Source organism: Magnolia sinica, chromosome 13 (assembly GCF_029962835.1).
Source record: "Magnolia sinica isolate HGM2019 chromosome 13, MsV1, whole genome shotgun sequence".
Taxonomy (NCBI): domain Eukaryota; kingdom Viridiplantae; phylum Streptophyta; class Magnoliopsida; order Magnoliales; family Magnoliaceae; genus Magnolia; species Magnolia sinica.
The window spans coordinates 35,982,003-35,994,635 of record NC_080585.1 but is presented as its reverse complement, the minus strand read 5'-3'; the positions used below and the strand labels follow the sequence as shown (position 1 = coordinate 35,994,635).

Below are 12,633 nucleotides of genomic sequence, written 5' to 3'. Positions count from 1 at the left end.
AAGCTTGAATTCTAGCCCGTCTTGAGCTAACCTGACAAATTCTGCTTCAATCATGACTGTCTTGCATCGAATTTTTGTTCTCTTAAACGAGCAATATAATTTTCAACCGATTCTCTTGGCAATTGCCAAAAATGAGTAAGGTTGGCTATAGAAATTTCTTTGTCGTTATAGAAGAATTGAACTTGAAAGTTTTCTTTCATCTCTTGACAATTTTGTATGAAATTTAGTAGTAAATTAGAATATCAAGTGTAAGCTGCCTAGTGAGTGAATGACCAAATAGTTATAATTTATATATAACATTCGTGATTGGCCAACTCTGCACATTTTATGGTAAAACAACTGATGTATTTTACAATTGATTGACCTGTATCACCTGTAAACAGTGTAAAGTCAAGTCGATAATTCTTTGAGTATGGATATTGCTAGTCAATCCAGTCAGGATATGGCTTATAATAAAATGGATTAGTAGTTTGGCCAAGAATTTGGCATACGACTTTCTAAACTAATTGAACAATTTGATTATGCTCCCAATATTGTTATGTGAAAAATGGAGGTATTTCTAAACTAATCTGATATTGCTCTTCATTATAAGGTTGATTTTTTCTCCACTGGTTATCCCCCAGGTATCCCTTGATTCTTGACTTCAGGGATTAAGTTCTTATTCTCATTTTCAGGATGCATAAAATCTATCAGTGGTGGTGAATTTTGCATGTCTTGTATATGGATATATTCAGGATATCTGAAATCTACCAATATCGGTGAATTTTGCATGTCCTGAATTGGCCTAAGGATAGGAATAGATGGTGTGTTTCGTCGTAAAGTGTCTGTAGCACTGGCTGAGCTGGTGGTACAGGTGACAAATTCCCAACAGAATTAGTACAACTTCCTGCTGATGTGCAACGGGTGCTCTTTCGGCAAACAAATTAAGCCACAAAACGATTTATGCTCTTAGTATGGCTGACCATTCACCTATTAAAGGCTTCGGTCTAAGCTTGTGAGTGCTTAGCCTGAACTCGCGACAATTTTACAATGTACTGAATCCCCCTTTGCACATCAATTATCTCTGCTGACATAGTCTCGACAAGTTCAACCCGAGATGTTGATGGTCTATCTAAATTTGGTGGAACAAACACCAAACTAGATGGTTGATTTACTTACTCATGCACCTGTTGAACTTGTAATTCTTCCTCGCGAGTAGGAGGCTCGTTGGCTATAACAACATTACTAGTGGCTGTTGAAGCATTACAACCGCCCCTTCAGCTCATGATTCTGAGAAATTATTGCACTGGTAAGTATGCCTCGTAATATTTTTTTTAAAACAAAAGCACTTCATTTATATATCAGAAAGGATTTGGATGTACATCCTACAACTCCAAGAGACTCATTCGGGTCGACCCCGCTACAAAAAGATCGGGACGACCTATCGTAAGATACCACTATACAGGAAAAACTAGCTATGAGTTATATGCAACGGTCTGTATTGATCCAAGACCAACCTTATCTAGAAAAATCATGCCTTTAACCTGCATCGGAAGAGAAGCCAATTGAACATGCAGGGCTGCCGACTGTGTCCTGCTCCCTACCCGGGCCATTCCATCTGTCAGGCCATTGCCCTCGCGGAATATGTGATTGAAGGAAAAGGCTCCCAACTGGTTCAAGATTTTAATCCTTGCTACCCATGGTTTCCGTCTCCATGGGCACACAGCTTTGCCAATAGGAATGCCAATTACCATCTTTGAATCCGATTCTACTATGACCTTGTTCATCCCTTTCTGTAAGCATAACACCATTCCATCATGTATAGCACGCAATTCAGCAAGGTTATTCGAACCAAAACCATAACCTGCGGAGAAGGCAAAAATAAATGTGTCATTATCCTTTCAACATACACCGACTCCACCTGAGATACCGAGGTTGCCCTTGCGGACCCATCGACATTTAGTTTAACCCAACCTGGAGTAGGTTGCTTCCACTTGATCACAATTGGGCAAAACCAGCGCTGACAACTAATAGGGGAGCTGGAACTGTTTATATGCCAAACAGAGGGGTGGATCGGTTCTTGAAAATTCTGAAATACCTGGGAGGCCCACCATTTAATTTGGGCAATGGATTTTCTGGCATTCATCGCCGTATCCCCAAACGTTGCTTCGTTTTTATCCCTCCATAATTCCCATAGAATTAGAAGGGGAAGAGAAAATCTAACACAGGGGGATGAGGTACCCGGCGCCTTCACTCTTCTCCACTATAAGAGCCTACATACAACAGAAGTCTGAGATGAAGACGAGACGCCGCATTGAGCCTCGAAATGAGTCTAGATTAGGACAATCTGCTGACCTTCAAGGAATAGATGATTAATCATCTCCATGACAGGATGGGGAGAACTACCCTGCTCGCAGCAACGGCATTTTAATGCCAGCGTGATGCCCTTGGCTTGGATTCTGCTATCAACAGGGATAGCATATTGTAACAATCTCCACACGAACACCGACACCTTTGGGGTAATGAACTCTGTCAGGTCCAGTCCCCCAACGTCACTGTATTTGAAGTTCCTTTGATTAGATTCCAAGATGAATTAAGCATAAAAGAACTCGACAGGTCATATGGCCAGACACATTCGGTCACATCATCTGTGATAGCGAAACCCCTTTTGAAAATCTCATCAATGATCTGTTGCAAAAGGAACTTAAACACCCTAGATGGAGGTAACAGACTTGATCTTCCAAGAAGATCTTTCACCTGTAGTTCCCTTACTTCCCATTAGGTATGCCAAAATTATTCTTTTTGCATGGTTGGCGCAAAATAAATATTGATGACAGCCAACTAGTTTTTTTAGCCCCACTAAGTGTGCTAAAATTGTTGGCATTCAGTTTGCTTTCTTTCACATGTAATGTGTACAAGCCTGCCAGAATCGATATAGCGGCTCGATCCAAACTGATCAACTTCGACCCCAAGCATTGAAATAAGAAGATACATCTAATATGAACTATATGACTGGATTCTGAGAAGATCGGTCGCTTACTCAACCACTTGCGGAATTTTATAATAATCAGGCGATCGTCAGAGGGTGGGGTTCTTCCTCCGAAGATGGGTTGCTTTTTTCCTTGCATAAAAATGACTCTTTAGAATACTAGTTTAATCAAATAATAGGAAAAACTCACAGTCGATTACTAAGGGCGACTGCAAGAATGCATTTCTTGAAAGAACTGCATGATATTAGATAAAGAACAAATCCTACATATGATTCTAGATTTAGATTATAACAAAAAACTATACCTAAAAATTACTATTATTGGATTATCGCTACTCTTAGGATAAACTGAGATAAAGTAAATTGATAGATTTGTTTAATTCAATTGGTATGAGACATCTTCATCGGTTGAATTCCCTGCTATTTATAAAGTTCGATTGCAACTTATTCTTTCATATGCTTTTTTTTGTTACTCCAATGATTATAGTAGTCGAAGGGCCTTTCTCTAGAATTTTCTCTTATTACATTTTCCTTTTGTGATTGTTCCTCTTTTGTTGGTCAAGATTTGTTCTATTACTTAATCGCTTTCTGTATCTTGAACTGCTCAACCGTGTTTCTCTCTTGACTCGTTAACTTTTGAATAACCCAACCAGATCACTTCATCAACTATCCAATAACGTATAAAATTGAATTTATACCAACTATGATTAAAAAAAAAAACACTAAATATTTTGAATATCTTTTCATCCACTCTCTTATTCCTCATACAATGTCACGTGTCTCCTTCCTATTAGCTTTTTATAGGCTGGTGAGATTGGTGATCATTGTAAAATAGAATGAATCAATCTTGTATATATGATATCTACCTTCCAAATGGATAGTTAATAAATGGATAGTTAATAGTAAGATGGTGGGAAGTCCGAATTTAAAGAGAAAAATCACATTGGTGATATTATCTTCTCATTTATGCTCGGTTCGCAGTTGGTTTCGCGATTTTGGATGGTCTGAATTGCGGTACGACCACACCATGTGTTACAAGCATTTCATAAATAGTGTAAAACTAACATTTGAGTTCAACAATAGTCACCCCACGTGGCGCTTAACTAGGGAAAGCAACTAACCCGTAGGTACGGTGGGAGTGGATTAGGTGCAGCCCTGACCGCGGCCCCACCTGGATATATATGCTGTATATCCACGCCGTTCATCCGGTTTTTCAGCTCATATTACAGCATTAGCCAAAAAATGAAGCAAGTCTAAATGCCAGTGGACCACACCAAAAGAATTAGTGGTGGTTGACGATTAAAAAGACCATTAAAAACTTATCGTGGGCCATAAAAAGTTTGGATTAAGTTGATATTCGTGTCTTCCTGGACCCAGGGAAGTTTTTAATGGTGGGTGTTGTCCACCTGGCATTTGGATCTACTTTATTTTTTGAGATCATGTCATTGAGCTGACAAAACAGATGGATAGCATGGATATACGATACATACATCAAGGTTCGCTCCACCACCTAATCTGATCCCGTTACGGTCAGGATTTTGAATTCTCACAAGCAGGCGATGCTTCAGCAATCCATACCGTTGGTTTGTTGAATCCAATCATTTAATGGACCTAGTCAACATGACAATTGCAGCCTTTTTATCCATGGCTACGACGTGAGAAGATAGTAGCCCAACAACCACCCGGTTCATTTTAGAATAGCACGGCAACTACATGCGGTAAGGGATTACGTAGGCAATGGCACTAGTTGTTAGTATTAAAAACACGTGTATGATTGTTAGAGACTGGAGTTAAGGAAATCATAAAATTTCTATTTTTCTAAACCATGGTTGATTATTATTATCAATGGAACTTTTTTTATAACCTCATTTCGCCATGTGTTACTCTCTTGGGACCACATGGAGAGACTTTTTGGCTAGTATGAACCGTCAATTTTCATGTTGCTACCTTAGGTGGGCCCAGGTAATTAAGAAACTTGCAAACGGGATGATCTTGACCATCAATCAATTTCGCTAAATGTGTCCCGTGGAAAGAAAATTTTCGAGAGAGTACATTCAAATCCAACGGTCAAGAAGATCCTTTGAGCTGATTGTTGGAATATAATCCACTCCAAATAAGTTTTAAAAGATGAACGGTTAGGATCATCCAATGATTCCTACATATCAACCTCACCTGGCGACATATGGTGATGGCAAATCCAACCTTTCATTTGGGGTCCCGGACGTGACTGCGAGTCCACATTAATGCACCAGTCTTCTTTGAGCCGAAACATTGATACTCTGGAAGAGCATAATAGATAATACACAGGCACCTATAAACCACATTGAAATTGCACAGGTGGAATAAACGTAATTCCAATTAAACAGTCGAAGTTGTGGGTTAAAGTTTAGATAATCAACACCTAAAACCTATGCATAATTGATTATCTGATTATTAGATTAGTGAACATTTTTGTCAAACAGCTAAGAATGAAAACTGTCGAATGGTTGAATTTCAAGAAATAATGTCCACAAATCAAACTAAGTATAATAGTGGGTATCAGAGCCAAATTCATCAATATACATCCAAATGATCTATAGTATGCATTTAACTTTCAGTTTTATGATGTTTATAATTCATGCATTAATAATCCTTTTCTGCAATTCAATATAATATCTGAAGCATATGTGTGATTTTATTCATGTGATTAGGATAACAATACTATTTTTAAACCATTTAAAGAGATTTTTAAGGCACATTTCTTCAAAAGGGATTTTTCATAAAATGGTTTTCACGCGTGCAGTCAAATTGATCTATGGTGAGTGACCTTTTTTAGTGCATATTTGCTCACGGTGAGTGGATAAGATGGGATTTGCAGAAGTGCATCCACATGCAAAACACAAACCGGCATTTGACTCAACTAGTTTTTAGGCCGCTAACACCTCTTTTTAGGTACATCCAAATGGGCCCTAAACCAAACCAGGGTTTGTTGGGTATTAGATTGGGTGGTTAGGGTTGCTTGATCAGTTAGATAGGCTGGGATATGACACATCCAAAGAAGCATGTCTTATAATTTGGATGGTTTAGATTGATATTCATAAACACCATATACATGGACGATGAGACTAGAGATGGTGGTAAACTATCATGATGGTCTTTTCCATGTGACCACAAGCATCTTGACAATCGGTTCCTGCTTTCAAATCAAGAGATGGTGACCCATGAAAATGTTAATCTTAGATATTTAATCTCATTAGTCAAACGCACGTTTTCATTTCCCAGAAAAACATTTTGTTTTCTAGAATTATGGAAAGATCACTGACTGGATAAAAAACTTTCTAAACCATAACCAGCATATTTATCCCAACTGGGGCCCACATGCTCAGATCCTCTGATGATCACAACTGTCCAACTTCTTAGATATTTAATCTCATTAGTCAAACGCACGTTTTCATTTCCCAGAAAAATATTTTGTTTTCTAGATTAATTATGGAAAGATCACTGGCTGGATAAAAACTTTCTAAACCATGACCAGCATATCTGTCCCAACTGGCGCCCACATGCTCAGATCCTCTGATGATCACAACTGTCCATCTTCTGGATGCCACTTCATATTGACCATAATAAAAATTTAAAATTTAAAATTTAAAATAAATAAATAAATAAAAACGCAAGTTTAGCACATTTTCAATTGCTCCTGTTCAACTCTGAAAATCAAAGGTCTAGATGGTTTTTAGAAACATGGTTATTGAATCATATCTAATAGTCTTTGCTTGACTGTTTTTGTTTTTTGTTTTTTTTTTTCTTTTTTCTTTTTTCTTTTTTTTTTTTTAAAGAAAACGCTATCTCATTTCAATAAACAGAATTTACAACGGCATTCGGGCTTGCCCAGAAGAAAAAGGAATAGTCTTTGCTTGACTCAACTTGGTAATTTATAACTAAATTAGAGAGCTTCAGCACATATTTAAAAATAGCTAATATATTATTTAAAAATACCTCATACACATGGTGCCAATATGTTAGTGTAGCCAACATGTGCAATTTCAAAGCTGCACATCAGATGGGTCTACTGTGTAAATGTTCCCAGCCCAAAAATAAAATTCCAGCAGGTGGGCCGCAATGTTATTTCTCAATGGTGGCACGTGCTGCATGTACATGAGATGCCTTGTACACACATGCGAAGCTTACGAAAACTCTAATGTAATTAATAATACATAACTCAAATTAATCCCACTAAATTGTGGGACCCACTGTTTTTAACTCACTGTCCCAAAATTACATTGGTTGGCCAATTCTAGCCATGGAGTCATGGACACTTGTTTGTTGATGCAGGACCCTTGAATTCTTTCATTTTACACCGTTCATTAAAAGTCCACCAACCCATAGTGAGATAACCAAATAAATGTAACGTTTGTTCATAAATCTATACCAGGACCCATAATCAGGATTGTTTAATTCTTTCTTCTTCTTCTTCTTCTTTTATTTTTTTTTATTTTATTTTTTTATTTTTTATTTTAACAAGCTTGGTATATAAACATTCATTTGCATGTGAAAAGTTAGTCCCCTGCAATTCGCCTTATCCGTCCATTTGCTTATACCTACATGGCCCACACTGTTACATGTATTCTATCCAACCAATATATTAAGAGCGTGCGTGGTTAGGTCCACAAACAGGTGTTAAGGTAATACAACATCAAAATAATTACTGTTTACAAGTCAGCTGCATTGGTCAAAAGTCGACCATATAGCATCGGTGTTTTCCCAGGAAGTATGTAACTTCCAGAATTTAATATTTATTGTATGATAATGAAAGTTGATATTACAGTGTATCTGAGTTGTAAGAACCCTATGAACTGTCTTGATGGCATGTATACTTCATTATCAGCTATGGGAAGATGTCAACACTCGACATTTTCATTTTTTATGTTTCATGTGGGATCGATAAACTACTTGAGCTCTTGATCTACCGAATTTCAAGATCCTTGAAATATATTATTGTGATTTTCCACCACTGATGGTAGAGTGGATTTAACACACGCATCTGTGTAGGCCTCGTACATCTGATGGCGAGTGTATATTGTGTCGTATGCATCAGAAGAGCATGCAGAAATTCTATTGGTCATTCGGGAGAAATGTGGGCATCATTAAACAAGGAACGGATTGGCTACTCCCACTGCCACCAGCCCGGTGGCTGGTGGTCGGTGCTCTTTGGGCCCTACCATGATGTATGCCTTTCATCCATTTTTACATATCATTTTAGGGCTTGATTCCAAAAATGAGAGGGATATAAGTCTCAGGTGGACCACACCAAAGGAAAACAATGGTGATTGGATATCCATCATTAAAATCCTCCTGAGGCCCACTGTACTGTTTATTTGACATCTAATCTGTTGATTAGGTCATACATACCTAGATAAAGGCAAAAAACCAAAGATCATCTTGATCCAAAACTTTTATGGCCCCAAAAAAGTTTTAATTGTCTACGTTCATTCAACGTTGCTTCCTATAACGTGGTCCACTTGAGATTGGGATATACTTAATTTTGGTCTCATTCCATAAAATGATCTAGAAAAATATACGAACAACATGGATGAAACATATACATCATGGTGGGGCCCATAGAGCACCCACCACCAGCCATTGGCTGGTGGCTTGGGGAGTAGCCAATCCGTTTCATAGCTTTTCCGTCGAAATCAAAATGCCTACTGTAATTAATCATTATGTTTCTTCCCTTATTTAACATGTGGTATATCAATCCAAACGCAGCCTCAATGGATTGGATGCTCCAAAAGTCAAGCCTATTCAGTCATTATCTAATATCATATCACAAGTAAAAATTAACAACCATCCACCAACTTAGATTCAAGATAGGCTGATTTTTGGGTAATCCAACTTTTGCCATAGGCGACACTTCTAGACAGGTTCAATGCCATACATACACCACAGTGGGCCCATGCACAATCCTTGTAGAGTAAGCTTACTTTACAAAGTCTTGTATGTCTAGTTTGCAATTTCTGAGTAATTTTTAAGTGTGTATGGTTGGTCCATCGCACTCAACCATAAGATTATTTTTTTTTTCTCATTAATAATTAATTCTCGGTGATTGGGTGGTTTATATTAGGTACTGAGCAATGGCATTTTCAAGAGCGTTGAGCACCGAGTGATGGCGAATTCAACGCAAGAGAGGCTGTCCGTTGCCTTCTTCTACAACCCCAAGAATGATGTACAGGTGGGGCCAGCACCGACGCTTGTGACCCCAGACCGACCGGCCTTGTATCAACCGATCACCTTTGGCGACTACAGACTATACATGAGGACAAAGGGCCCACGTGGAAAATCACACGTGGAGTGCTTGAAGTTGATCGGTGGTGATCTATCCACTCACTGCTCCCGAAAAGAGGAGTCGTAAGCATGGTACATGGTAGCTTGTGCACTCATGTTAGGTGTGTGTGGCCTGCTGTGGGCTATGTGGAACCCATTGCATCTAATAATAAAAGGATGCTACCTCTGGTGTTAGGAAAAACAATAGGTATATGATACATGTCATGATCAGTTTATCTCCATGTGAATCAAGACCGTTAATATTCATATATATAAGGACCGTTAATGAAACACAAAATGCTGGCACAATGTAGGCCATCAATGAGGAACGTGGGTTGGTTGCATGTGTGTGTGTGTGTGAATGTGTGTATAGGGGTGCACATGGTTCGGTTCGGTTCGGTTCGGTTTTGGGGTGAAACTGGAACTGAACCATTACTAATGGTTTCAGGAAAACTAGAACTGAAACCAGACCGTTTACACCATATAACTGAATTGAAACCGGACGGTAAAAAGCCGGTTCGTTTCTACAGTTTTAGGCTTTTTATAAACCAGACCAATTGCATGATTTTTTGTTTTTACGATCCAGCCCAAGCTCCTCTACTGGAAATTTTTAGAGAGAGTAATATTGTCATTGTTTGTTTTTATGACCCTTATTGTTCCCAAAATAATTTTGCTATCAAGATCTCTATTTATGTTGTGAACCATTTGATGAATGGTGTAGCTTTTTATGTTAAAAAAATAAAATAAAATATAAATATTTATTGACCAAGGGGTCCGGTTACAGGTTCGGTTCCAGAGTTTGGTTCTATGGTCTAGTTTGGTTCTACAGAACCCCAAACTGAGAACCGAACCGAACCAAAGTAACCAATTCTATGATTTTCGGAATCGGAACCAAACCGGTGCACTTGTGTGTAAACAAACATGCAACATACATTTATTTGGTTCTCTCTCTTAGTGCGTTACATCGGTCTTAGCACTTTTGGCATATTGATTAGGTTCTATGATAATAAGAGTGCAGCTGACATGCTGTCTAAGTGTATAAACTACCACTAACTTTATCAAGTTGGTATATTTCAATCAGCAAAATGACCTATCCAAGTTTTCAGTTTTAACAGGTAGGTTCGACAGTTCAATGATCAAATCATTGGTCTATTGGGGCCCACTGTGGATGAAACGTTCCTTTAAATTCTTTTCGAATTTACTATTCTAGCCACCATTTAGGCCACTTCTCAATTGAATGTTCACCGTTGTTGCATTTCCCCTATCAATGGAATTATATTATCCTTCTTGATTTCAGGATGGAGCCATCATGTTATATTTCCCACCAATGTCAAAGCCATTTAACAGAGGTGGCTTTGACATTGGTGAAATTGGGGATAGTCCACCAATGGGAAGCTACCTGTCAAAATCATTGATACCCAATGACCTATCTCACCATAGAAGCTGTACGTATGACCAACAGATCGGTCGATTTTTCTCCTCCAATTATCTATATGGTGTGGGCCCTTAATGGCTCAGATTTTCTATACAAGTGACACGTTGGAAGGAAAATAAGGCTTGATTGTGAGATGTAAGCTTCCTAATTCATATCTTTAATGCGTATTAACTATGTTCATCCCCTCATGTAATTTAAATGAATATTAATCTCCCTTTTCTATTAATTTATAAAGAATGGTAGAGTACGAAAAAAGGAAACAAGTAAAAAAAAATGGAAAGAATCATACGGTGGTCCGTAGGAGAGGACCACAAATGTATACACCGGATTGGGCAATCATCCCCAATGTATGTGCTCGAGCACAGACAGGTAATTCCTCCACCATAGATTCCGCTCAGACCTTCCGAGGTTAGTTAGAGGCGCTCTTGTTTTGGATAAAGCTGGCCTAGGAGCCTTAAGATGCCCTTGATCAGGGGCATTGTGGATAGTGGCAGCTGTTTTCTGTTCATTTTCTCTCTTGAGCCTTTTCTGGAAGGCAGATGTTGTGTCTAGTTTAAGCTGAGGAGGCGTTAAAGTGTCTAGTTTAGGTTGTGGTTATATGATAGGTGAGGTCCCTAATCTTTATGTTGGGACCCACCCAAATGGCTATAAATTTCAGTGATTAATGGAACATACAGTGGCATATGTCCACTTTCCCAGGAAAAAAAAAAAAAGAGGTAATTCCTCCACCTGTACTTCTTCTACTAAGATGATGATGAAAATGATTGCATCCTTCACTAAAAATTATCCTCCATGTATAGAAAGGGAATGCATTCATTTTTTATAGTTTGCAGACCTTTCCAACCTGATGCTTTTATCAAAAAGACATTGTTTTAGGTTTTAGAATGCTCTACAACAAGCTCTTATGATTCTCGTTTTTTGCCTGATTTCTGGCCCAATCTTACACTGAATTTTAGAGTATTTGCTTGTCAAATCACACCAATATTTCTTCTTCTTGGATGTGGTTTTGGATATTCAAGGTTTGGTTTTAATATTCATTTTTCATTTGCACATGTTCTTCTAGAGTGTAATTATAGTCGTTGGTGCCACCTCATATCAGGAAAGAAAAAAATACGGAGAGAGAGAAAGAGGACAGTTGAAGTGGATTCCTATTTGTTTGAATTGTGTGTGCAAAGTATTAAACAAGATAAGAGATTTTGGTTTTCTAATAGATGTAAGTCGGTCTTGTATTCTTATATGATTGGAGATGATGATTTCGATATGGATTTTGTGTTTTAGGGTGGATGTCATTGTTTATAACCTTCAATTGTATGTGTGTTTTCTTGTCCAACCTTATTTGTGATGTTGCGTTGTCAATTTTCAGTCTGTCCATTTGATGATTCGTATTGTGAAATTGAATTTGTTGATTGCACAAAAGTAACGGTGGGGATTTCATCCCAACTGTTCCTGTGGTGTGGCTTACCTGAGTTATGGATGATTATGAATTTGGGTTCAGTGGTTAAAATGAGGCAGCACACCTGATGTTCCACCCACGTGACTTTCGGGTTGTGAAAGTAACCCAATAGCTACCCAACGAGTTACCCAATTAATTAACACCTGAAATCCAGGTGGATTTTCTTGTTATACCTCTCTTCTTCTTTTTATTCTTTAAGGGTTGTATAAAGTGAATCCTTGATGGAATTGAAGCAAACTAGTTCGATCCAACCTATCAAATTCGGGTGAATTGAACAGTGAATTTTTTTCAAACAAAATTAGTTTGCAATTGAATTTGTTCGATCGAATTAGTTTGCAGTTTGAGGCTGGCTGCATAGCAGGTTCTAGTTTTCATTTTCCTTTTTTCCTTATAATTGTGATGTACGTACGTGTTATTTGGACTTGTTGAATTTAGAGATAAGTGTTTGTTTAGTATTTTAATTAGTCATTGGGCATG

The 12,633-nt window shown here is 38.1% G+C and overlaps 1 protein-coding gene across 1 annotated transcript in view; it reads left to right on the top strand.

Moving 5' to 3' along the window:
* The window catches only part of LOC131223573 (jasmonate-induced oxygenase 4-like), a 31,115-nt gene extending 21,597 nt beyond the window's left edge, over positions 1-9,518 (top strand). Inside the window, exon 3 of the mRNA XM_058219010.1 lies at positions 9,069-9,518. Within this exon, the coding sequence (XP_058074993.1) occupies positions 9,069-9,356 (288 nt within the window). The 3' untranslated portion in view covers positions 9,357-9,518. The remainder of the gene's footprint in view (positions 1-9,068) is intronic.
* The last annotated feature ends 3,115 nt before the right edge of the window (positions 9,519-12,633 follow it).